Source organism: Zingiber officinale, chromosome 10A, assembly GCF_018446385.1.
Source record: "Zingiber officinale cultivar Zhangliang chromosome 10A, Zo_v1.1, whole genome shotgun sequence".
NCBI classification, from domain to species: domain Eukaryota; kingdom Viridiplantae; phylum Streptophyta; class Magnoliopsida; order Zingiberales; family Zingiberaceae; genus Zingiber; species Zingiber officinale.
This window is the reverse complement of record NC_056004.1, coordinates 95205799-95233211: the sequence shown is the minus strand read 5'-3', so window position 1 is coordinate 95233211 and position 27413 is coordinate 95205799. Positions and strand designations below refer to the sequence as shown.

Below are 27413 nucleotides of genomic sequence, written 5' to 3'. Positions count from 1 at the left end.
GAACAAATGGTTAAAAAATTCATCTGGCAACACATCATTTGCCGGTTCGGCATCCCTCGCCGACTAGTGTCCGACAACGGGCGGCAATTCACAGGGAAGATGTTAGAGGATTGGTGCAAGAGCTACGGCATTGAGCAACATTTCACATCCGTGGCCTATCCTCAGAGCAACGGTCAAGCCGAAGTCGCCAACCGGGAAATTCTTAGCGCTCGGCTCGACCATTTGGGAGGAGTTGGCGGATGAAGTCTTGGCGTCTGTGGGCCATCCGAGCAGCCAGAAAGAAGGGACGAGTCACTGCGTTCCATTTGGTATATGGCGGTGAGGCATCATTCGATCGAAGTTGGAGTTAAGTCAACCGGATCGAGCTACGATGATGACAACGAGCGAAGAAACATGAAGTGGACTTGGTAGAAGAGGAGAGGGCAAGCCGTTCGGCTGATGGCATACCGTCAACGGATGAAGCAAAACTACAACCGGCGCGTCATTCCCCGATCATTCCAGGTCGGCGATCTTGTTTGGAAGAAGATCAAGCCGGTCGGTGACGTCGGCAAGCTTGAAGCTCCATGGGCAGGTCCTTTCAAAATCATCGAAAAGCTCCGCTCGGGCGCGTATTATCTGGAGGATGAGGACGGTCGGCAGCTAGATAGACCATGGAGTGCGAACCACCTCCAGCCTTACCGGGCGGGGTGAAAGGTGTATCACTGTAAATCACCATGTGTACATTTTTCGACTGATTACTGAAAATGCAGAAATGAAAGGTCAAAAGAGCGAAAACAAGGCATTATCATCGAAAAACGAAGGCCCCGTGCCGCTCGGCCGGAGGTATATGGGTCGAGCCAAGCGCTCGAAAATCGGGGGCCCCGTACCTTTCGGACGGAGGTAAATTATCTGAGCCAAAATGCTCGACGAAATAGACCATGAGCCGTTCGGTCGGGAGTGCGTTCTCCGCGCTGGGTGACAGGTGCGCTAAATATAAATGTAGATACTTTTTCGTCACCTATATGCTTGCGATGCAGGAAGCAAAAAGATAAAAACACATTGAGCATTCTCCGATGAACGGTTCACCGTTCGGCCGTAAGGTTCATATCCGAGTCGGGAGCTCGGACTCGAAGACCCCAGGCCGCTCGGCCGGGCTGCGTATAGAATATAAGCACCGTTCGAACTTGAAGACCCCGAGCTGTTCGGCCGGGCTGCATACTAGGGTGGCAGAAAGAATAACCAAAACCCTGCGCTGATCAGGGTGATAGCGGGAGGTTGTGGCCTGGAACGAAGGCCTGAGCCGTTCGGCCAGGTGTGTAGTCTCACTGGGACGCACCGACGAGCCCCGTCGATAAAAATCGAGAGCCGCGCCGACCGGCTATAAATATCCGCGCCGACGAGCACCGTCGTTAAAAATCGAGAGCCGCGCCGACCGGCTATAAATATCCGCGCCGACAAGCACCGTCGTTAAAAATCGAGAGACGGGCCGGCGTCTATAAATAATCCGAGCGGAAAGCCGACGAGCCCCGTCGTTAAAAATCGAGAGCCGCGCCGACCGGCTATAAATATCCGCGCCGACGAGCACCGTCGTTAAAAATCGAGAGCCGACCGGCTATAAATATCCGCGCGGACGAGCACCGTCGTTAAAAATCGAGAGACGGGCCGGCGTTTATAAATAATCCGAGCGGAAAGCCGACGAGCACCGTCGTTAAAAATCGAGAGCCGCGCCGACGAGCACCGTCGTTAAAAATCGAGAGACGGGCCGGCGTCTATAAATAATCCGAGCGGAAAGCCGACGAGCACCGTCGTTAAAAACGAGAGCCGCGCCGATCGGCTATAAATATCCGCGCCGACGAGCACCGTCGTGAAAAATCAAGAGCCGCGTCGATCGGCTATAAATACCCCCGCCGACGAGCACCGTCGTTAAAAATCGAGAGACGGGCCGGCGTCTATAAATAATCCGAGCGGAAAGCCGACGAGCCCCGTCGTTAAAAATCGAGAGCCGCGCCGACCGGCTATAAATATCCGCGCCGACGAGCACCGTCGTTAAAAATCGAGAGCCGCGCCGACCGGCTATAAATATCCGCGCCGACGAGCACCGTCGTTAAAAATCGAGAGACGGGCCGGCGTCTATAAATAATCCGAGCGGACGCGCCGACGAGCCCCGTCGTTAAAAATCGAAGCCGCCGGCTATAAATATCCGCACCGACGAGCACCGTCGTTAAAATCGAGAGCCGCGCCGACCGGCTATAAATATCCGCCGGCGAAACCGCAAAATCGAGACGGGCGGCGTCTATAAATAATCCGGGCGGAAAGACGACGAGCACCGTCGAGAGCCGCGCCGACCGGCTATAAATATCCGCGCCGACGAGCACCGTCGTTAAAAATCGAGAGCCGCGCCGACCGGCTATAAATATCCGCGCCGACGAGCACCGTCGTTAAAAATCGAGAGCCACGCCGATCGGCTATAAATATACCAAGCGGAAGGGCGAATATCGGAGTAAGAAACTGCGGAAACTATAAATATTAAAGCATTCAGGCCCGAAGGGGGGTTGGTCCTTCAACACTCGGCGTTTGTTGACTTCACGCAAGCAGGATACGTGCAGAGCGAGTAGGTCTGCTCACTCGCACTTTATGCAATGAGCCAAGCCTATCGGACGCGTGAGGGAGAAAGCTTAAGAGCACGGCTGGCGAAAATCTTACAAGCATTAGTGTTAAGCAAACAGAAGAATATTATGGACAATGGGTAGGAAGACAGGAAAAGGGGCATCGTTTCATTAGAAGAAAAATTATGCCGAACGGCACGTACAAAAATTTCACATCCGCCGAGCGGAGGAAGTACAAAAAGTGCTTGAAATAACCCACATCACTCCGGGTCCTCAAAATTAAAAAAGGTGTCCGGGATGTCGTCGATCATGGCCGCCAGTTCGGGAGGGGGAATGCTCAGGTCAGCAGGAAGATGCCCCCCCTTTTTGAAATACGCCGTGGTGACCTTGACCGCCTCGAGGAAGGTTGAGGAGACGTTGCCACCAAACTTTTCACCAAATCGCTCTGAGCGGATGTATTCTTGGCGCGCTACAGCTAGGCGACTAGGCTCTCCCTCCTTATATTTTTTGAGCAACGCCCGGGAAGCAGTTAAGGAATCTTGGAGGGCCTTCAAGTTTGCTTCAACCTTTGTGCGTTCAGCCGAACAGACCTCCCGTTCGGCGTTCAGCTGGGCCTCCAGATCCTTAGATCGCTGATTTAGCGCATGGACATCTACTTTCATTCTGTCCAGGTCAGCGATCGCCTGCCTCTTCCGGCTACCGGCGCGCTTCACATCTTTGTCACGCTTCTTCACCAAGTCCGCTAGCCGAGCTACTTCAGCAGCCAGGTCGGCAGCCTTCTTCTGTTCGGCCTCAAAAGCTTGTTTCTCCCGCTCGGCCGTGGGACCTTCCGACACTTGGAGTTTTTCCAGAAGGCCCTCCAACTCGGCTAGCCGATGGCTAGTGGCAATTTGCTCAGCCCAGCGCTGTAAGAGAAATAATAATGTCAGGAATCAAATAATAGCATGACACGGGAATGAAGACGGGTTTACCTGAGTAGCCTGCTGCATATTGTTATCGCCGAGCTGCTTGGGCGTCATAAGGGCCACCTGAATCTGGGCGTCCTCGAAGAGTTTGGCGAGCGGACCAGTCAGGGTTATTTCGTGAACGGGGCTCGATGGCCGATCGGCAGACAGTAAATATTCCTCCGATGGGAATCGGAGGGTAGTCTTGATGGTAGGGTGGCCGGACGGCGCTTCTTCAGTCGCGGCCGCCTGATGCGAGGACTCCCCTATGGTGGAAGTTTCGCCCAACCGACGTAAGCGGCGGCGAGGTCGGGGAGGAGAGCCAGAAGACTGTGCGGCAGGCGAAGCCATAGGGGTCCCGATCCGGGATGGCGTGCGGTCGGGCGAAGTTACGCCGATCGGCGCCTGTGGTTCCCCCTCTTGGGCTAGCGGAAGGCGGGGGTCTCTTCGACGTTTCCGCCGAACCTCCAAAGGTGGATCTCCAACCTGGGGAACGCCCAGCTCGGCGGGAGCCGAGGAAACAGGATCGATTTCCGCCTCAACCGCCGCTGAAGCGGATGAGGCAGCTTCTGTTTCAGGAGCGGACTGTGCCCCTCCCTCTCCTGCATCTGCCGGGCGGCTAGGGATTAAACCCCGCTCGGCGAGCTCCTTTTTGGTGGCCGCTTCAATTTCTACAGACTTCAATTTCAAGTGAGCGGTAGCCTTGGAGCGCCACATGACATCAGCTGCAGTGAAAGAAATTAAAATCAGTTAGACAAAAAAGACTAAGAGAGTAAAGAGTCCTTACTCATGCGGAAGGGGAGATTCGCCCGAACGGGAGATAACCCGAAAATATATAGCACCCCCTTCAGGAGCAACTGGTCGATCTTGTATCGCTGGCCGGACAACCAGTTCGCCGCATGAAGATAGGCTGGATTACTTCTGAACTTGCCGAGCTCCGGCTGGGTCGGCACGGCGGTCTGCCATTGGGTGCGGAAGGCTGGCCGATCGGGAAGTCGGATGAAGAAGAAAAACTCCTTCCAGTGTTTGTTGGAGGTCGGCATGTTATCAAAAAATTTAAAGCCTATTCTACTTTGGAAGATAAAGGTGCCCGGCTCGGATTGTTTGGGGTAGAAGAAGAAATGGAATATCTTAGGGTCAAGAGGAATACTGTGCAACCTAAAGAGGACGACCATCCCGCTCAGCAATCTAAAGGAATTCGGCACAAGCTGGCCGAGCGGGATGCGGAAGTAATTACAAACCTCCAGAATAAATGGATGGGTAGGGAATCTAAGGCCGCCCTGGAATTGGTCTAAAAAGAAACAAATGGAGCCGATCGGCGGGTCATGTGGACGGTCGGTCGGGCCGGCTATAATTATTTCGTGGTCATCAGGAAGCCCGTATGTCCGAACAAGGCGCCGGGCATGCTCCTCATCGAATCGGCTCTCCATGGTCAGGTACCAGGGGCCCGAAATGTTAACAGCGGGTTCGGAGGAACTCGCCATCTCAGAAAAAAAATCAAAGGAAGGGAAACGAAAGGAGCGAAATGAGCAGGGAAGACCTATTAAGTGAAGGCAGAGGACTCACTGGGAAGGAAACGGGTGGAAAGAATCACCGATGAGGTGATCGCCGCCTAAAACCAGACACTAGATCGCCGGAGGCCGCAGCAACAGAACGAAGCAGAAGGCAACGCGCGAGCGAATATGCGGCCAAAAAAGGGACGGAGGCTTTATACGGCCAAGGCCGGTCAGCCTCCGCCGTCCGATCTAGGTCACGAGAAACAAGGACGCCATCGGGCCGTCCATTTCAAACGGGGGCGTCCCATCGTAAGTGACGCCGCCGCCACACAAGGGTCGACACGTGGCGCCCTGTCACCGAGTGCAATTAATGCGCCCATACTGCGCATGCTTCGACTTAATGGAGAGGATTTGCATAATTTCCGAGGAGATCTAGACAAGCAAATATCAACATTAAGCGACAAGACAACCAAAATAAAGAGCCGAGCGGCTGAATTTGGTAGAAGGGCCGGACGGCCCCAGTGATATTATAAGCTACGGAAAAGCGGCGACCGCCCGCTCGGGCACATATAGTCCAGTCAGTCGGGCTCACTGCCTCCTTCGACTAGACTTGAAGGGAAGGCAAGTGATCCGGCAGTAAGAATGGGGAACCCACTTCCTGAAGGGGATCAACCTGAGGACTGATGAAAGGCTATGCGGTGGATGGCCTAGCCGAGCGGATGGGTAGGTCCTAACGGAGCTAGAGATAAGCCCATCCATGGGCTCATGTTTCCGACGCCAGGGCAGGAAGACCGAAGGGCCGAGCGGGAGTCCGCTCGGCAGGGGCCAAGGGCCGAGGGGGTTGTCCGTTCGACCAAATAGGGGCGAGGGTATAGAGGTTGCCGAGCGGCCTATGCGCTCGGCTCAGGATATGAGATATCAGCAGAAGCATGTCTGATGATTAGGCCGTACACAAGATCGCACGATCTTGCCGTCACATCATGGAGAGGCTGATACAGTAACAGTATGGTCTCATGGACGTCTCCCTGACAGATCCATATTCAGACATGGCCCTTCTGACAGACCCATACCTGGGCATGGTCAAAGGCAGGTGGTTGCTTTGATTGGCACGCCCAGGCTTCTTTGAGAGATCTATATAAGGCTTCCATTTCTCCACTGGAGGTATGAAAAATCTTCATCTTGAAGCCACCTTTTTGTTATTCCTCGCCTGACTTGAGCGTCGGAGGGCCGTCGCCGGGACACCCCTCCCGGCTTGGTTTTGTTGCAGGTTCACCGGAGCATTCGAGGATCTAGCAGGAAGCGCCACGTGCCCAGCGTCCACTGATAACCGATTCGGACAGGATCAAATATTATATAATTTATTTAAAATTAAGTCCTTTTACTTACTTTTATGTTAGAGGCACATTCGTGTAGTTCGATCAATTTGTCCTATAGTTCTTTAGCATTGTTGAAAGGTATGATCCGGTTCAATTCTTCTTTGGTTAGGGTGTATTATACAGTTTGAGTTGCCTTAGCATCGACTTCGACATTCTTCTTTGTTAGTGCTTCCCATTTGTCACGGGGACAGGTTCTCCATTTTTGGTGGTGAGTGTGAATCTAATTTGAATCACAAATCATATCTTCACCTAAGTTTTGAGGTGATACTCCATTCATCCCTTCCAATAGCCAAAGTCCTCACAGGAAAAGAGAGATGGATAAGTGGTACTGTAACCTTCTTGATGGACCATGTAGAAGATAAAATCTTGCACAAAAAATCAAAAGAAATGTGCCAAGACTTAATTTTGGATTAGTAATGCGGGAGTATATATATATATATATATATATATATATATATATATATATATATATATATATATATGATTCGAGAGGTGTTGTACCAATTTTGAGCAATTACAAAAGAACTGAAAGATTTGTCAGAAGAGGTGATTGCACCAATTCTTACTTAAAATTTAAAAAACAAGAAAAGAAAAAGATTTAGCTTGAATCATGGTTGCATCAATTCATAGCGACCCCACTCTGATACTAATTATAGGATCGAAGAAGTATTAGAGCGGGTGAATAATGCGTTTCATTTTTTTCACATTTTTTTAAAACTTGAGTGATAGCAATAGAATAATAAATTAAACACAATGCTAACATATTTTCTTTTTTACTTAGTAGTCCATAGTCTGTGCTACTAGTCCAAGTTCCGCGATCGTTAATGACTTTCGTTAAGAAATCCATTATCAATTCATCAAGTACAAGCATTTGAATATGTAATATAATTAACAAAATAAAAAAATATACCTATAACAAAAGGAGATCTGAAAGAGAGCATTGTTGTCTGTGCGATGTTTCGGCATTGTAACAAAATTTTGGAGCAACGTGGAGATCGTTTGAGTATAGAATGATTAATCTTGAGCAATTGGTCAAAACCTTGTTTTATAGGTCATTCCAGGCACTTGTACCAGCTCCAAGTGCCTCAACCAAGGCCTATCTGATCCACCTTCATTGTTGAGTTATCCAATTCGAGGCGTCTGGACCACCACTAGGTACCTTCATCGTTGAAGTGGCTGTACCTAAGTAAAACACTATCTGAGTCACCTTTATTCCTTTTTAGATGCTTGGATCCCTCCTGGGTGCCAAGAAGCCAACATATGCAAGCCAATCATATTGTATCACCTCAGCTGCACGGGTAGCTGGGTTTGGGTCTATCTAAGCGCCTAGACCCACTCGAGATGCCTGGACCTCCAATCGCTTGGGTTCACTCTGGGCACCTAAAGACCCAACTTATAGCTTTAAGTTCCTGCTATAGGTCTAGTTGAGATCGGTTAAAGGTAGAGGGGGGGGGTGAATAGCTTACAAGTTAGATTACAATTTTCTTTTTCCAAATATAGCAAAGATAAACACAAGTTAGTTAAGTAATAATAAACATAAATTAAAGATGAGGCAAAATTTACTTAGTTTGCAACCAGGGAGGTTGCTAATCCAAAGTAATAAAAGCTTCAATAGAAAGATCTCCTTTTGAGGAAGGCATAGTAGCCTTTTATAGCATTAAAAGCGTAGAAATATAAAAATAGAAATAAATTCTAGGACCATGACTCTATTTATAGTTTACTGGTTGAATTTATCCGTTGGTTGATGTGGCATCTCCGAGCGCCTGGAGCAAGTCCGGGCGCCCTCAATGGTGCACCTTATTTGCTTCGCAACTGCTCGCAACAACTTTGTGATAGGATTTTCTCGATACCCAAGTGTCTGGGCACGATTTAGGTGCGTGGAGTTTTGCTGACATGGACTCTGAATACTATCCTCACGGCAACGTCTTGATGGGGCGCCTGTATTAGCCCAAGGTGGTCAGAGCACCCAAACATGGTCTGGGCATCTGGAGTCTGAGTGTCTGGACAATTCAACTTCATGTTGACTTGTCTGACTATTCTGATCGCTTGGGTGATTCTCTAACCATCTAGAGTTAAGCTCACTCGAACCCAACTCTAGTCTTCTCCTCAAGTTATCTTTTGCTCTGGATTCTTGTCCCTTGAAAGTGTCGCGCGTGCCCTTCTCGTCTGCTGGTGTACTCTTCCGTAGCTTCTCATCCCTCGAATGCACCAAGCTCGTCGACTCACTTCCCATGTTATCCTTCTACTTGCCGCATCTTCTTCTCAATTTCCTATGTTACTAAGTCCCTGCACACTTAAACACAAGACATCAAATAATGTAGAGCCTAATTTAACTTAGTTGATCACATCAAAACTAACCCGGGTACTTACACCTGCATCACAAAGTAACCACAATAGCATAATAAAGATAGTATTAATAATTTGACAGTCTCGAGAATGCCTGATTCTGACTTTTGGATTTCCAGTGAAACTCTAGGTCAGATTGACTCATATTGTTTCCTTTCAAAGGTATGTGCCCTCAACTACTCCTCTAATTAGGAGATTTTATATGACTTACCAAACATCTAGTCCTCTAGACTTGTTTGAACTTCCGGCTTGCCATCCAATTCTCTGACCCCTAGGACTTCCTCTCTATGTGGTCCTCTAGATCCATCAACCTACTAGACGTTGTAACGGTCATAAATTTCCTTTATTTTACAAAGAGCAAAAAGAAGTAGAAGAGGAGATAAGAAATAAAAATATATTTATATGGCCTAGGCTAGGATTAAACCCTAGACCTCTTACTTGAGATTGGTTTAAGTAGCCATTAGGTGGTGGTAAAGCATCACATGAGCAATATGAAACAATTCATTATATGTAGATTATATGTGAGAGATGCTTCAACTTCCACTTAGTATAAAAGGGAAAGAAAGAGATGAAAACCTAACTTTTCATCTTCCTCTTCCTTTCCTCTCTAGCTGAATCCCCTCTTTTCTCCCTTTTGGGTTTCGGCCAAGTTCAAGAAACCTAGGTTCCAAGCTTCTAAGATCTTCAAGTGGAGGATCTAGGAGGAGAGTTTTCGTAAAGATTGGTACGCGGGTGAAGGGCGACTCGGAGATTAAGGCATACGAGGGAGGATAGTCTTCCCTACACCTTATAATAGTAAGATTTAGTGAAAAGATGTAAGTACCACTCACCTGTAGTATAAGTTGCTTCGTTGATGCATTTCGTAATATCTTTTATGCATAATTTAGAAGATACATGTGGAGATATGCTTTAGACATGTTAAGGAAGAAGCATGTCATGTTATGTAAGATGACCTCTAAAGTTTTGGGGATTAAGAGCATGTGTAGGGAATCTTGAATTGCTTCCCATTTAGTTTTGGGGCTAAGAAGCAGATTCAAGTGCCCTAAAGTGCTTCCCTATAAGTATGAGGGGATTAAGTGCACATAAGGTGTTTGTTTAAATGAAAAACAAGTGCAAGTACAAGAAAGTGTTATTTAAAAGAAAGTATTTTACTTTAAATGGCATGTACTGGACACAAGGTCCATGGGCGGGCTCCTAGATCGCCCCTAGGCCCCTAGATCGCCTAGTAGTACCTTGATGGGTTCGAAATTAGCTACCTTGGATATTATTAAGGATGCGCGCAAAGTGGTACAATGTCGGGCCCAAAGCAAGTTGTTTATTATTTTCACTAGTTATGTAATATAAAGATTTCAAAATTTATTGTTTGCTTTAGTGGAAGCATTCCTATGGTTAAGAACCTAAGTTATAAAGTGCAACATTGATGAACTCTATAGCATGCCAAGATTCCTGTTTTCATCACATTACTAGCATATTTTTAAGTTAATGTTTTGCATGATAAACATGTTTAAAAATACATGCCATGTTTATATTTCTGAATTATGTGTTTTAGCATGAATTATCGCCAAGCATAAGATTTGTGTTTTTCCCCAAACAGATTTGAAAAGCCTATCCTTGTTTTAATGTTGGTTTTGTGAGTAGATGGTACTTACTAAGCACTCACTTATATATTTGCATTTCCTTATACTGCAAATAAAGGTAAATGAAAGCTCGAGTAGGAGGAGGCAGCAGGAGCGGTGCATTGTGTGTGTGTGACGAAACAGTGGAAGGAGATCGGGGAATTTGTTATTGTATAGAACATGTTCGAACTGGATGTTAAAGCACTTTCTTCTTTTCGTTTTACCTAAAATACTCTCACTAATTGCCTAGGATGAAGTTATTAGTTTGACAGTAATTAGAGTGGCAACGAAGGGAGCTCTAGGGTGTCCGCGCAGGGGAGAACAAACCCTTTTATGGAGCCGGGGGTGACCTCCGCACGACCCATGTCACGGTCATGCGGGTTCACATGGTCCCCTACTCCATGCTTTCGGCAAGGTGACACGGCCGTGTGGATTCACACGGTCGTGCACTTCTTCTTCTCGGCCCAAGGTGACACACTCGTGCACCTCTTCTTCTCGGCCCAAGGGGACATGGCCGTGTGAATTCACACAGCCGTGCACCCCTTCCTCTCTGCCAAGGTGACACGGCCGTGTGGATTCACACGACCGTGCACTTCTTCCCCTCGGCCAAGGGGACACGGTCGTGTGGATTCACACGGTGTGTACCTCTCTCTCTCAGCCAAGGGGACACGACCGTGTGGATTCACACGACCGTGCAGTTTTGCTTAGCTCCAGGTCACGTCCTATCAGTTGGACAAGTTAGAGTAGACCTATGGGCTGAGCAAGACATAATGTGTAAGAATGCCAAAAAAACTAAGATGTACAAATTAAGGGTAACGTCTGTACTTTATGAGTTAAAGGGTAGAAGGTCGGGCGTTACATACGTCTGGTCCTCTAGACTCATCTAGACTTCATTCTTGGTGTCCCCGATCTACCAAGTATTCTATCCAATCCTACCAACTAGGACTTCCTTATCGAATCCCATTGACCAGGAGTTTCTTTCCCATTCCTACTGTTGTACAATTCACGAGTGCACGATTGTCATCAAGTAATAAAAATATCGATCCCACGGGAATTGTTGATTAAGCACTAGTTAACTTCGCACAGTAAATTATCTAGACAATCGAGGGTTGGTTTACAAAAGCTAGGAAGAGAGATTAAGAAAGAGAGAGAAAGAGAGGAGAATTGGTTTGGTGGATAAATGATTCTAGGAGTTCGGTTTCACTATGTTGCTTGTTAATGTTCCTATACATTGTTCATTTTCTTATCTCCATGTTTACATTTTTGTAGGGCTTCTAACTAGCCCTCAGGGTAGGGTTGAGTTGGATAGTATAAAATATAGTAACAAATATTAATTAAATAATAAGGTTAAATAGAGGAATAACCTTAACAGAATTTTTAGAATTTTTTTGAGAATTTTTCGGAGGTCGTGTGGTGTAGGTTACGAGGATAAATAATGGGTCATGGGAAAGCCTATTTAAGCTACCCCATTTAAGCGAGGAAAAGTTTGATTTTTTTTTATTTTTGTTTTTCTTTATTTATTTATTTCCTCATGCGCGCCCTACATCCTCACCTGACGCTGATTCATTCCTCTCCCTCTCCCTCTCCCTCACGTGACGCCGAACCCGATCATCTTCCCCTTCCTCTTCTTTATCTCCTCCTCTCATCGCCGCACACAGTCATCCCAATTCTTCCTTCCTCGAAGGCTTAGCAATGTTGATCCCTTTTTGTGTCGCTACCGGCCACCACGGCCTGACGTTGGTCGTCGCCACCCAACACCACTCTGATCTCCGACGCCACTGACCGTCGGGTGCCACTCCAATTAGTGCTACCATCTTCGCCAACTGATTGTTGATGCCGACATCGCCGCACCCTCTACCCTAGTTCTAATTCGTCACCACTGGATCAAGCCGGTGCCGCCCGATCGCCGGAGTGGAGGGCGTTTAGGACTCCTAGGGTAAGTTACTTCGACCTATTCTTCTTCTTTTACTTCTCTTTGACTCTGTCGTCGTTTCCTATTCCTCGCGGTTTCCTCAACCGACACCTAGTGCCATCATCGGGTTGGATCTTGGTCACCGACTCTAGATTTTTTGCCGTGAACATCGAGTGCTCATTAGGGAGCTGAGCCAAGCACCCAATTCCATCTCAGTGGCTTGCTCATTGGGGATCTAAAGAGAGGAAGGGTGATGTTGTCTTGGTAGATCGTCGCCCACACGACGTCCAAGAAGAGGAGAGGAATACGGCAAAAGATCAAGAGGTCTTTACCTACAAAGAAATGGTACAACTAGTTCTTTAATTCTACTACGTAATTAGTTAGTTTTCTTTGTATCATTTTTTGGAATACCAACACAAGAGGCCAACGATCTTGTACTTTGATCAAGATGTGTTTTGATCATTCAAAAACTTACTTAATTGATCAAACACATGATTGATCGAACATTCAGGTTGCTAGGAAAAGTTCTGCTCTTGTATAATTTTTTTTTATACATGGAAATTTAAACAGAACGAAATTCCAACGCCTTCAACAGCAGGTTGCTCTGTTAGGCTCTACTGGTCTGCTCATGGGTCATGATGACGCGGCGTGGTAGCCGGTAGGGATCCCTCCTCTGGATTGTCTCAGTGAGATGAGAGCATTAATCTCTCCCACTTATAATTTGGGTTAGGAGGATAGGTGTACTCCGACAGCATCCTGTCCACTCGGTCACTCATCAAGAGCAGTGATGGCAGAGTGCACAGTTGTCATAGCCTACCCACTCGGTCTCACCATCGTGTGTGAGATGGCTGACTGACGTCTGGGGTGACCTGGGCATGTCATTGACATCATATGCATGATTGTATTTATTGTTTGTGTTTGCTGCATTTTATTTGCTGCATATTGGATGGATGCATATGTTTGACATGCATACAGGGACATGTTACCTTTGGTCTAACGATCTTATTATTCTGATAGGAGGTCCTGGTGAGTACAACTTCTCCTTTTCTTAAAGTTTTATATTTTCCATTACTCCAAGAGACTGTACACATATTTATTACTATTAGTTATTTCTTATTATGCATGTCAGCCCGATACCTGCTGAGTTGTTGGACTCACCCCATTGATTATATCTATTTCAGGTTGAGATCATCAGGAGATTTCAGTCGCTAGTCCCCACTTCGTGTCACCATGATTTTCTACTTACGGACTTGGTTCCTTGTTTTTGTGATGATCTACTTGTTGATCTATATACATGTGATTGTACTCGAGGATTTTTATCGAGTTTTGGACTACTACACTTATTTTTCTGTTGCGTTGGATTCCCTGTTGTGGGTTTGTGTTTTTCTGTCATTGTAATAGAGTAGGGCTTATTTAAATATAAATTGCATGGTTGTGTCAGCCGGAGGCTAAAATATATAAACTGTATGGATTGTTAGTTATGTTTGTTATTATTGTTCCGGCCGTGTTGGCCGAGGTTTGTGTGGCCTGGAGGGCTTGTAGTAAAGTTTCATATTGTCACTCGTACAGGGGAGATGCTACCGAAATTTCTTCTGGCAGAGACTACCTGAGGCGTGACAGCTAGTGCGAGGCAGAGTTGCTACAATAGGGCAAGGGTTCAAATCTTGGCAAAGCCGGAAAAAAAGCCCTCCCTTGCACTGGTCCACTACAGCTTTCCTATTTACCTCTTCACAGATGCTCGTGAGGCTGACCATGTGAGACTGCTGGGGTGAGGGATTCCACCTTTTTGCAACCATTGTAGGGCTTCTAACTAATGTTTGACTCAACCCCGTGAAGATCACATTAGAGAGTTTACCAAAGTTCTAATGCTGTTAAGTACAGAAGCAACTCTAAAAAGTCTGGTTAAAGGATTACCCTAAGGCCCCCCTGGTCATACAATTCTAGAGTTATCTAATTTACTTTCTAATGGTAAATTAATGCAACTAAGTAGAAGAGATAACCTAAAAAGTTCGGTTAAACGGTTACCCTAAAACCCCTTGGTCATATAATTCTAGATTACACAAGTCACTTCTTAATATTAATTTGGGAGAAACATTTTAAACTCTAATTAGATACTCCTTTGTAGTAAATCAATCTACTTGTAAAATAATTATTCTAGAAAGTCCGCTTAAAGAGTTACCCCTTGTCACATGGGTCCGTGGTCATACAATCTAGCACTTCTCCTCTTACAAGGTGGTTAATCCACTACAATCCACATACATACACCAAACATACATTTTTGTCAAACATGTATAAGGAACTATATACAAGAACAAGCCATAAACACTTCATTGAATAAGGAAACAAGTAAATACATAGTTCATGCATCAATAACATACCATAATTGCTCCCTACATCCTAAGAATCAGAGAATATACTCCATTATAAAAGAATACAACCAAAGAACGAAGAAAGTAACAAACTACAACTCAATATATAGAAATAGAGAGAAGAGAGTACTTATCCTTGAAGTTTGACATCTTTGGAGGTGTTTTCTTACTCTGGAGGTGTTTTCTTACTTTGGAGGAGAACTGATGGTGCGGATCGAGGAAGATGAAGCTTCTAGGATTCCCTTAAAAGGGAAGAACCGGAACCCTAAACCAAATATAATGAGAAAATGGGAGAAAACCCCCTTTAATACGCGAGGCACATGAGCCCCTTGTTTTCTCCGCCACGGTCATGCCTTTTGGCACTGCTTGGGCGTGTGCCTCCCTGGATTAGGTGGCACAGTTGTGCCTCAAGGCATGGCTAGAGCTTGAATCTTGTTGGTCCCTTGGCGACCGACTAGAGGGGGTGAATAGCCTACATAAAAAAGTAAAATCTTCTCAAGCTTTACAGCTTAATTAAATCATACACTTACATAAAAAGAAACTAATTAATTAAAGAAATAAAAGAGACACAAAAGAAATTACTTGGTTACAACCTGGGAGGTTGTTAATCTAAGGAAGATGAAAAGCTCACTAATGTTTCCTCTGGGTGGAGAAGTCTCTTACAGTAGTCAAAACTCACGACTCCAAAGCTAAAATCAAATGGAATTAATTACAAGTGTTCTATTTAGCTTCATGTATCAGGGTTATATTTATAGTCCTATTCGGGGAGCCTGAACACGGATAGAAGTTTATCCACGTCGCAATGGCTCGCGACACTTGGCGTGTCGATAACTTTTTCAGTCTAGGCACCTGGACCAGTTCCGAACGCTCGAACCAGGTTAAACCCACTCCGTGAAGTTGCTCGGTCGAGGCACCCCGGGGGATCCTGGGGCTTCGAGCGGCCGAACTTAGGTTCGGGCACCTGGACTGAAAAGTCAACCTAATGTTGACTTTTTGCTCCCAGTCTTCTACTCCGGTTCCCCTTACATTGGTCCGGATCTTCCGCTCTGGTTCCACTCACTTGGGTGATTTCGACTATCCGAAATAGGGCTCACCTGAACCCAACTTCCGACCTTTAAGCAGTCTTCCGCTCTGGCTTTTCATCCCTCAAAAACGTCGCGTGCCTCTTTCTCATCCACTAAGTTACTCTTCCACAACATCTCGTCCTTCGGGCGTACCGAGCTGTCGGCTCTCTCCCGCACCGTCCTTCTCGCTAGCTACATTTTTCGCTCGACTTCCTATGCTCCTAAGTTCCTGCACACTTAGACACAGGGGTTAAATACCAACAGTACCTAACATGACTTGGTTGATCACATTAAAACTACCTTGGGGTACTAACAATCTCTCCTTTTTTGATGTGAGCAACCCCAAGTTAAGTTAGGGTAAACCAAAAATAAATAACAGTTATAATTTTTGCTAGTACAAAAAAAAAAATTACAAGTATAAAGAAAACTAACTACCCTCCCCCTAGACTTAATCTCAAATTCTTCCCCTTTGGTCACATTAAAAATAGGGTACTTTAAAGTGCTTTTGAAAATAAATCTAAACCAAAGTTTAAGGGAAAATATTCTTATTCGGAAAATTATGAAAGATTAAACTCTGAAAAAAAACTAGATTTATAAATGAAAGTAAAAAATTTAACATATATAAGGCAAATAAAATATTTCATAAAATTGATGTTATTTTAAAGTAGAAATAAAGTATTTTTCACATTGAAAAAAATAATTTTTGTTAATAATTTAAAAAAATCTTACAGATTATTTTATTAATTTTTAATAGTATTTATGCAAAATATGTTTGAAAGTATTTTTATAATAACTAAATGCTTAGCAGTTAGTCAATTAAACATTTATTTTAGTAATTAACTTCCAAGCTGTGATAAGGCACTAGACCTTCTTAGTTATTGGAATAACAACCAATTCTAGACAAAGTCTTTTAATGAAATTAAATATTTAATTTTCTCTTTGAAAGCCCAAAAAAATAATTAATCTAAATATGATTTTGGAAGCCAAAATAGATTCCTTCCTATAGGATTAATCAAAAAAAATTTAGGAATATATTTCTATGATATTTTCCTAATTTGGCCTTTATGGTATTTAAAATATCAATTTAACCCATTATATCTTCTAACCTTTTGAATATGTTGTTGGGGCAATTTCTCTTGGTTAAGTTTGACCAGTTTGACTAAGCTTGAGTTGAGTCAAGCTTGAGTCGGGATTTGAGTTTTGATATTTGACAATATATGGAGATTGCTAGGGTAATCGTCCGATTGTGGAGATGGTCAAAGGGTTGACCAGGTTGATAAGAAGACAAGTCAAGTAGGTCAGGGATGATAGGAGACTTGACTGGGGAAGTCCTAACTGGAGGTTAGGCATTGATGAAGTCCTAACTGGAGTTTAGGCAGTGGTGGAAGTCCTAACTGGAAGTTAGGCAGTGGTGAAGTCCTAACTGGAGTTTAGGCAGTGCTAGAAGTCTTAACTGGAGGTTAGACAAAGGAGAAAGTCCTGGTGAGGATCCAAGCAAATTGGAAAGTCCAAGTGTGATTTTGGCAAAGGAGAAAGTCCTGGTGAGGAGCCAGGCGATTGGGAAGTCCTGGTGAGGAGCCAGGCAATTGGAAGTCCAAGTGTGATCTTGGTAAAGGTTGTAAGTCTAAGCATGTGGTCTTGGCAAGGTAAGTCCTAGTGTGCTTGGCAAGGAGAACTCGATAACTAGGATGAGACCAATGAAAGCTCTTGAAGGCAAGGCGTGAAGGATGGAGAGATATCCGAGGGACGCAAGGCTGACGGAGGAGGCAAGAAGGCTAGTTCAAGGTTGGTCGAGTGTGGTGGTATAATCCGACAACTAGGATGAGGCCGAAGGAAGCTCCTGTAGGCAAGGCGTGAAGGATGGGAGATATCCGAGGGACGCAAGGCTGATGGAGGAGGCTAGAAAGCTAGTTCGAGGTTGGTCGGGTGTGGCCAAATGCTAGTCATGGAGACCCAATGGTCACGGTTGACCAGGAGTTGGATTGGAGACTTTGGACTTGAGTTTGAGTCAAGTCCAGGCTGGTCAATTGATCGGGCGATCGATTGAACCAGGATCCAATCGATCAGTTGATCGATTGGTGTGTGCTGCATTTGTAGGAAGGCCCAATCGATCGGTCGATCAATTGAGATGTGAAATCGCGAGCACAGAAGCTCTCCCAATCGATCGGGCAATCGATTGGGAGCTGCCAATCGATCGCCCGATTGGGAGATACCAATCGATTGCTCGATCGATTGGCAGAGGAGTTCTCGTGCGATCGTGAGAACACAGAATGCTTCTAAATCGATCCACCGATCGATTTAGATGTTCCCAATCGATCGGTTGATCGATTGGGATTTGACCGTTGGGCAGGAAACGAGCGATGGACGGTTGGGATTGAGCGGTGCTGACGTGGCAATCGATTGGGGATGGATTGGATCAATTGGGAGCACTGTTTAAAGCCTTGGCGGAGTATTTTCTCCATAGAACTTTGCGTTTTTCTTCCTATGATTTCTCTGCGATTCACAGTGAGCTTCTCCGATCTTCACCGTCAGCTCTTCAAGGCTCTTGGGAGTGTTCTCTCAAGGTTCAAGAGGCAACAACAAGCAACAAGTAAGCAAGAAGAAGTGCGTGTTTCACTTGTATCTTTGTATTTTCTTCTTGTGTGATTTGTATTGTTGTGTGTGAGTTTGTGCAAGGCTTCTCCGCCTTCGGCTGCGACTGAGAAGGAGGTTTTCATAGTGGAGATAGCGTGTCGTGTGTGGATCCTTGGATTAGTCACCTCTTCTTGAGGTGGATACCAAGTAAATCCTAGTTGTTAGCATTGTGTGAGTCTTGTATCTTATTTCCGCTGCATATCATCATCAAGACGAAGCAAACTGACGCAAGCGCGATGAACCGCTATTCACCCTCCCTCTAGCGGACACAAAGGTCCTAACATTTGTGATCATGCATGATTTTTTAAATATTCTGATTTTAACTCTTTATTTTCTTTTTCTAACTTACAACAATTTTTTGATAATATTTTTAAGAACTGAAATAACTTTTTAGGAGGAAAAGATCGTATCTAACTTACCTTATTGATCCAGTAATCTGAAGCTCCCCCTAAAGTGCTACTTTTTTCCTATGTCGCTCCCCCTTCATCAATACTCTCGATGCTCATTTCGGATGAGCTTGCTTCGTCTTCATCTTCTTAGTGACTTACCACTAGCGCAAGTCTGACTTGGGCTTCAATCTCTAATTCCGACGACGTTACATCCCACGTCAACTTTAGATTTTTATACTTGTCAGTTTGAGCTAGCTTCTTGTTCTTTTCCTTATCCTTGTCCTTGCTCTTCAATTTTGGACAGTTATATTTCACGTAACTTTTTTCATTGCAGTGGTAGCATCTTACTTTTCCTTTTCTTCTTGTGACCTATACTTGATTAAAGTTTTTAGTTTTAAATAACTTTTTAAATTTTCTTACCATGAGTGTCGTTTCATCATCATCGAGAGAAGATTCAAAATCTCGTTCATCTATTTTTGCCTTTAAGGCAATGTTAAGCTTTGGTTCCTTCAGATTTGCACATCTTGTTTCATAGACTTCAAATATTAAAAATAATTCTTCTAAAGTACTTAATTGTAGATCCTTAGATATATAATAAGCATCTACTAATGATGTCCATTCAGTAGTCCTAGGAAATGCTTTAAGTGTGTACATTATCGAATCTCGGTTGCTTATCTTTTCTCTGAGATTCATGAGTCCAGTGATGAGTTCCTTTATTCTTGAGTGAAAGTGTGCATCGGTTTCTCCTTCTTCTAATTTGGTGTTGCTGATATGGTTCCTGAGCAGATCCCGTCTCGGGAGTTTTGCCTCAGAGGTTCTTTCGTGTAGTTTCAGGAATTTCTCCTAGAGCTCCTTGGCAGACTCGTAGGCTTCGATCTAGTTGACTTCTTGTGGAGGTAGGACGCCGAGTAGATGGAACTCTGCTTTGTCGTTTGCCACGAAATCGGCTTATTCGTTTTTCATCCATTAGTATTCTTCTTTACCCTCAGGTGCTACAAAGCCAAATTTCATTATTAAAAGTAAATCGAAATATGTCTTAAAGAATACCTCCATCTTTTTTTTCCAGTTTGCGAATTCCCCCTCAAACTTCGATGGGTTGATGTTTGGTCCGACCATCTCTTGTGGTTCATTTGGCGATTCGTCCTTTTGAAGCTGTTGGGCTCTGATACCACTTGTTGATCACTTGACGATCGGCTAGAGGGGGGTGAATAGCCTGCACAAAAAAACAAGAAAAATCCCTTCTCGAGCTTTATAGATTAATCAAATCATACATTTGCATAAAAAGAAACTGATTAATTAAAAAAATAAAAGAGGCACAAAATAAATTACTTGGTTATAACTAGGGATATTGTTAATCCAAGGAAGATGAAAACCTCACTAATGTCTCTTCTGGGCGGAGAAGCCTCTTACAGCAGTCAAAACTCATAACTCCAAAGCTAAAGTCAAATGAAATCAATCACAAGTGTTCTATTTAGCTTCTTGTATTAGGGTTGTATTTATAGCCTTGTTCAGGATGCCTAGAAGGGTTCCAAGTGCCTGGATGCGGATAGAATTTTATCTGCGTCGCAACAGCTCGTGACACCTGGCGTTTGATAACTTTTTCGATTTGGGCGCCTGGACCAATTTCGAGCGCCCGGACCGGGTTAAACCCACTATGTGAAGCCGCTTGGCCTAGGCACCCCCGAGGGATCCCAAGGGTCTGGGAGCCTGGACTGAAAAGTCAACCTGGTGTTGATTATTCGGTCCCGGTCTTCTGCTCCGGTTCAAATCGCATTGGTTCGGATCTTCCGCTCCGGTTCCACTCGCTTGGGTGATTTCAGCCATCCAGAATAGGGCTCACCCGAACCAACTTTCGACCTTCGAACAGTTTTCTGCTCCGACTTCTCATCCCTCGGAAACACCGCACGCCTCCTCGGCCGCCAACGTACTCTTCTGCAACACCTCCTCTCTCGGACGCACTGAGCCCGTCAGGTCTCTCCTGCGCTATCCTTCTCGCTAGCATCATCTTTCGCTCGACTTCCTATGTTCCTAAGTTCCTTCATACTTAGACACAGGAGTTAAATACCAACAGAAACTAACCTGACTTGGTTGATTATATCAAAACTACCTTGGGTTACTAACAAATCTGCTCGGGAAAGAAGATACAGCTGTGTAATTTCACACGACCCCATTATGAATAGGCTTTGGATGGGGGACACAACTGTGTGATTTCACACGGCCTGCCCTGGGATGCTCTCTGATGAAGGGGCACAACTGTGCCTCAAGGCACGACCGAGCTCTGCTTGCTTTCGGATGAGGGGATACGATCGTACCAGGAGATACGACCGTTCCAGGGGGTACGACCAAGCTCTGCTTCTCTTCTAGGACTGCTCCAAAGTACGCCTTAGTTCTATTTTTACTCTGAAAATACATCTTGTCAAGAAAAAACCAAGCACGAGCAGTTATTCGATAAAGAGAATAATTATGTTAAAAATATGAAAAGAGTATAATAACATAGAACATACTCAAAGAATATAAATGAATGTGTGTCAAAGCACGCATAAAAGTATATGTAATCTATGCGCATCACATACTGACCAGAACTTCTTTGTTGAGCTACCTGCATACTTGGTCAATATCATTAGATCACAACACAATTTAACTTTGCATGCTCTATTATCTGGTGGATCAAATCTTTGAGAAAAAATACTCCTACTTCTAGCTACTTGATGATCGATTATAAATTAATCATGTGATTTACCTCTCTTCATGTAATTTTAAGATCCTCAAGGTGTAACGCAAACGGTAGATACATGACATTTATGATATAACAGCCAAGGGGTCAAATTTAGCAGGAACTTATGACCTAAAATTCATCCTACCATGTATCTCCCGTATGTGTATATGAATTTATTTTCCTTCATATCTGTGAGTAAACTTTAAGAGTTATTGAGCTGGCAAATCTAACTTTAAGGAATACTTGAAATGAGTATAATTATATTTTACTAAAATACTTAATTAAAATACTACAATTAAGTTGGCTGATGCAAAGAGACTTTACGACTAATATCCCTCATAATTTATCATGAAGCCGTTCTAAATTGTGCTAAAATAACGACTTCAACTCCAATTAAGTTGGAGACCGTTTCATTCACCTCCTCCATCTTTGTTTAATTGTTTACCTACCCTTTATAATTCCAAATACTAGATTTGAGAGAGAATTTAAATTAGTGTAATTTTGAAAATTTCCCTTTTAAATTATTTTTAGTCAACGGGTAATATGAAAAGATTAATATGTTTGTGGCTAAAATGAAAAAAGGTTTATCATGTGTATTTGGATGGGAGGGTTTGAGTGGAAGCAGAGCAAACACTCTGTGAAGAATTGAAGTCATGGCGGTGGCGGCGATATCGAAGGTGGTGCTGGGCTTGGTGGCCTTCTCCGTGTTTTGGGTGCTGGCCGTGTTTCCGGCGGTGCCAGTGCTTCCGATTGGACGGACCGCAGGCGCGCTCCTCAGCGCAATACTCATGGTGCTCTTCGGCGTGATGACGCCGGAGCAGGCCTTCGCCTCCATCGACCTCCCGATCCTCGCGCTTCTCTTCGGCACGATGGTAGTCAGCGCCTATCTGGAGCGCGCCGACCTCTTCGCCCACCTCGGCACGCTGCTTTCGTGGCGGAGCAGGGGCGGAAAAGACCTCCTATTCCGCGTCTGCCTCGTCGCCGCCGTCTCCTCCGCCTTCTTCACCAACGACACCGCCTGCGTCGTCCTCACCGCCTTCGTCCTCAAGCTCGCCCGCCGCAACAACCTCCCGCCGCGGCCTTTCCTCCTCGCTCTCGCCTCCAGCGCCAACGTCGGCTCCACCGCCACCCCCATCGGCAACCCCCAAAACCTTGTTATCGCCTCCCTAAGCGGCATCACCTTCGGCAGGTTCTTGCTCGGCCTTCTCCCCGCCATGCTCCTCGGCGTCCTCGTCAACGCCTCTATCCTCCTAATCTTCTTCTTCAAGGAACTGTCCGTTGACAACAACAACGACGTCGAATCCAACATTAATTCGGAGTCCGCAGCCGGAGATCCATTCGACGAGGAGGACGTCATAGCCCACCGCTTCTTCCCCGCCACCATGTCCCACGTCACCTCCGTGGATTCCGACGACTGGATCAGAACACTCCCGTCTCTTTCTCGCGACACATCGCTCAACGGTGCGCCACACATCAATCAATCAAAAAAAAAAAAAAAAAATTAGACTCTTTCTCATCCAATTAATCGAATCCATCCTCAATTTCTCCATTGGGCGCAGAGACGTTGAGAAACAGAGCAGGCACGAGCGCAGAGAACCCCGCAACGACGACCGAGTCAACAACGGCGGCGAACTCAACCCCGCCGCAAGAACCGGCAGCGGCAGCCGGAGACGGCAGCGAAGAGGCGGCGGCCAGACAAGGTCGAGGAAAGCGGGTGAGCCACATGGTGAAGCGGTTCAAGAAGCACTACCTGTGGCGGACGTGCGTGTACCTAGTCACCGTCGGCATGCTGGTGGCGCTGCTCATGGGGCTCAACATGGCGTGGACGGCGATCACGGCCGCGCTCGTCCTCATCGTCCTCGACTTCACCGACGCCCAACCGTGCCTCGAAAAGGTCTCCTACTCGCTCTTGATCTTCTTCTGCGGGATGTTCATCACCGTCGACGGCTTCAACCGGACAGGAATCCCCAGCGCCTTCTGGGACTTCATAGAACCTCACGCTCGGGTCGATAAACCCGGCGGAATCGCGCTGCTCGCTCTCGTCGTCATCTTCCTCTCCAACATCGCCTCCAACGTACCGACAGGTACACCATGCTCGCCGTCGAATCATCCACATACTCCTCTACAAACGCACTAATTAAACCTGTTTCTATTTTTCTATCGGATCGACGATTAGTCCTGTTGCTCGGATCTCGGGTGGCGGCGTCGGCAGCGAGAATCTCTGCCGGCCAAGAAAGCAAGGCGTGGCTGATTCTGGCGTGGGTGAGCACGGTGGCGGGGAACCTGACGCTGGTGGGATCCGCGGCCAACTTGATAGTGTGCGAGCAGGCTCAGCGAGTGAAGTCCATTGGCTACACGCTCTCCTTCTTCGCGCATCTCCCGTTCGGGTTCTTGTCGACGCTGGTCGTCACGGCCGTCGGGCTGTTGCTTATCCGAGAGTAACCGGTGAAGAACCGATCATGGAAAGGAAAGGATTACCGAATAAAATATTCATTTGGTTTGCTCGGGGAGCTTTCAAAAGAGATTCTTATTTCCTTGAAAAATAATATTAAATGGAAACTGAATTAAAAAAATTATTTTTCATTATCGAGAACTGTACCAAACTAATTGAACTTAAATATTAGCCATTTCTTCCCGTCGAAGCCAAAGGCAGGACGCGTGTCTCCGTTTCGCATCCACGCAGCAGAATTCGGATCGAACACGTAGCGGACTCATTGTTTATGTCCGCGGAACTCCAAGCAGCATCGCGGTCGGCAAATGGAGCACGGAAACGGAAAAGAAGCCTCGACGATGAAGAAGGGCTGGGTCGCCTTCTCGGCTTCCGTGGAAGAAGGCCTGCAGGACGCCAAGGCCTCAATCGCAGGACTGGTACCTGATTGAGACTAACGATCGGCTCCTTCTCCTTTTTTTGTTTTCTGTTTTCTGATTCCTTGGCGCATGCAGGCGAAGAAAGCGACGGCCAGGAGCGAGGAAGAGGCGAGCCAGGCGGATCTGGAGACGGCGAAGAAGCAGGTGGAAGCGGCAGATGCAGCAGAGGAGAAGAAAAAGCAGGCCCAAACGTAGATATTTGGATCTTCGATCCTCTCCCCATAGTAAACAAGAAAAGCTCTGTTCCTCTTGCTCTTCTGCTCTGTTCTGCGTGTATTAGGTAGATGAAGTAGACGTAGCATGCTCAACGGAAGAGAAGACGAGTAGAACATAAATCTTTTGTGTTTCTCATTAAGAATCTTATTTCATTTCTGGATGCTGACAATTGTCCAGTAGTAAGAAAGTGATGTCAAATTTTAGTAAATTCCTTTCCAAGGTTCTTTCCATTAAATAGGGATTGCTATTTTTTTCACTTTCCATTAAATAATAATTAAATAAAATATTATTGTACAAATTATTTTAAATAAGAAAATATATACAATTAATATATTAAGTATAGATAATAATAAATAGACAGCTAATGATATAATTATGATAAAATAAATCTCTAGTCCATACGTAAAATAAATTATAAATTTCATAATTGCTAGTGTACTTCTATGTGTCTGGTTCCAATTCATTACTGTATAATGATACTTCTATATGTCTGGTCCCAATTAATTCTAATCCCAATTAATTCTAAAGGTGATTGATTTCTGATCCCAATTAATTCCGAAGGTGATCAATTTTATCCTATTAAAGTTTTTTCGGGAATTATTTGTGGAGGTTTATTCAAGCTGCCAAAGTTTCTAAAGTTATTATCTCACTAGAATCCTAAATGATTAATCATTCGAAGGGCTTAACAGTGGTTGCACTATTGCCCAAGGGTATTGTATCTCTTCTCCTGATTGTAAAAGATGATTCACTCATTCCCTACATTTCCACCAATCCGTCCCCAAGCTAAAAATATTTAATTAAGTACAAATTAAAGTTAAAAATGCAATAAAAATAACATATCTTCTAAAAATAAAGTCCATCACTACCAATGTATCCCTTATCAAATTAATGTAAGATGATCACTAAGTATAATTTGTCAACGAGAAGGAAAATAAGTATCAATTTGTCAAAAAAAAAGTAATGGTGATGTTAAAGATATCAACAATTTAGATTTCAATAGTGATATGCAAAAGAGTGATTACATGGACATTATATACTTTCGAATTGAGCGATAATTTATTTCCATAAAATACTAGATTATTAGCAATTTGAATAATATTAGTATTATCCGTATCGACCGGAGTAGGCTCAAATTGGAAAAACTCAAGCTCACCTAATAGTTCTTTGGGCTCATGGATTTATTACCTAGATTGGTTTGTGGCCCAATAGAAAAGGATAATTTGTATCTTTGATGCCTATCATTGTACGGGGCATGGAACTAGAAAAAGTCCACATATAATCGACTAACCTATGTTTTGGAAATGCTAGGAAGTGTTCAGAAATGATTGCAGTAGTTAAATAAGAGGATCGCTATGCCTATAGCCATTAGTAAATTTACCAAAAAAGAAAATGATCTATTTGATATTATGGATGACCTACTTTCCAACAATTAGAGAGGTACCAAGAAACATGCACCCATCTATAATTAAATGTCAAGTATCAGACTAAGCCGCTCAATCAATATCACTGTATGCAATCAAACGAATAGAAATACTTATAGAAATGAAAATATCCCTCGTTGACTAACTCTGAGGTGATCGGTTCCCGAGAGACTGCACGCTAATGGATGGAGCCCCAGCGTGGATGAAGTGATCTCCATTGCTTATGACCTAGGTGTGGATCGTGGTCCTGATTGATTATATCAGTTTGCTTATGTTTTATTGCAATAGTGTAAAATAGGAAACTTTTGTGGATCAAGTGGTAGTTCATTATTAGTCCGTAATGATGAACTTACAAATTGAATCTATATTATCATAAAAAAAAAAAAGCTGTTCCTGACCTGTTTCACTTTTAATTGTTATTTGATCACAATAAACTTTTACTAAAAGTCGTCTTACTGTGAGTGGGGATAGCATTTCTATTCTACATGTAAAAGATTCCAAATTTTCATCTTGCATTGTATTGTTGAACTGACATTTCATCTTCTCGTGCATTCTTTTTCACCTCCCCTATCAGTTCCATGTACAAGAAATAATACACTGTACTGAAACCTTAACTTAGCATCCTTAATTTATGTGATCTTTTTAGGCTGCTACTTGTTTACCTATTATACCTGTTAGATTCTTATTTTCTATATTTGTCTTTTTTAGCAAAAGCTCTTCTGTACCTACAAAACCTTGGAATTGTACATAGGGATATTAAACCTGCAAATACTCTTGTAAGCATTTCTGCACTTCTTTTTTTATCATCTAGCATATGCGTATCCTTAAACAATGTGATACTTAAGGTGGTTCATAATGCAGCTTGACAAGAATTTTCATCCACATCTAGCTGACTTCGGTTTGGCTTCATACATGAAGGATCTTAAACATATATCAGTTCACAACTGGAGGTCATCTGGCAACACACACACACACAAAAATGGTGGGAACTTTCATCTATATGGCACCAGAAATTATGAGGAAGGATATTCACACACACACACACACACTGGGAACTTTCATCTATATGACACCAGAAATTATGAGGAAGGATATTCACACAGAAAAGTCAGACGTGTACAATTTTGCAATATCTATAAAGTAAGAACAATAGAATTGCCTATATTTAATGATTGGAAACTATCATTATTCAGGTTATATTTAATGATTAGAGACCACTCTATCCTTTCTGGATGAAGAATAGCGAACATACTAGGATGAATACTGGATTTTGCTCTTTTAGAAATGAAATGTTTTGCTTGGGGTAACTCTTTTTCTTTTGTTTTGCATGCGATGCAGTGGTCTCTATCCTTTCTGGTTGAAACAATAGTGAACATACTTGGAGGACTAGTGTAATTTTCTCTTAAGTTTTTCTTGCTTCATTTTATATCTTGTGATTGCTTTCAGTTGATAAGTTCGTAT

At 44.3% G+C, this 27413-nt stretch overlaps 1 protein-coding gene across 1 annotated transcript; it reads left to right on the top strand.

Moving 5' to 3' along the window:
• The first annotated feature begins 22036 nt into the window (after positions 1 to 22036).
• Positions 22037 to 23951, top strand: LOC122028210 (silicon efflux transporter LSI2-like). The gene is made up of 3 exons (XM_042587240.1): positions 22037 to 22908; positions 23007 to 23531; positions 23624 to 23951. The coding sequence occupies exons 1-3, from the start codon at positions 22101 to 22103 to the stop codon at positions 23887 to 23889; spliced, it is 1599 nt and encodes a 532-aa protein (XP_042443174.1). The 5' UTR covers positions 22037 to 22100; the 3' UTR covers positions 23890 to 23951.
• The last annotated feature ends 3462 nt before the right edge of the window (positions 23952 to 27413 follow it).

What these genes read in the sequence shown, in the direction of transcription:
- LOC122028210 (XM_042587240.1), top strand. Translation starts at nt 22,101, where the DNA reads ATGGCGGTGGCGGCGATATCGAAGGTGGTGCTGGGCTTGGTGGCCTTC. An exon ending in TCGCGACACATCGCTCAACG is followed by an intron (nt 22,909 to 23,006) that starts GTGCGCCACACA and finishes CATTGGGCGCAG; the next exon opens with AGACGTTGAGAAACAGAGCA. An exon ending in CGCCTCCAACGTACCGACAG is followed by an intron (nt 23,532 to 23,623) that starts GTACACCATGCT and finishes ATCGACGATTAG; the next exon opens with TCCTGTTGCTCGGATCTCGG.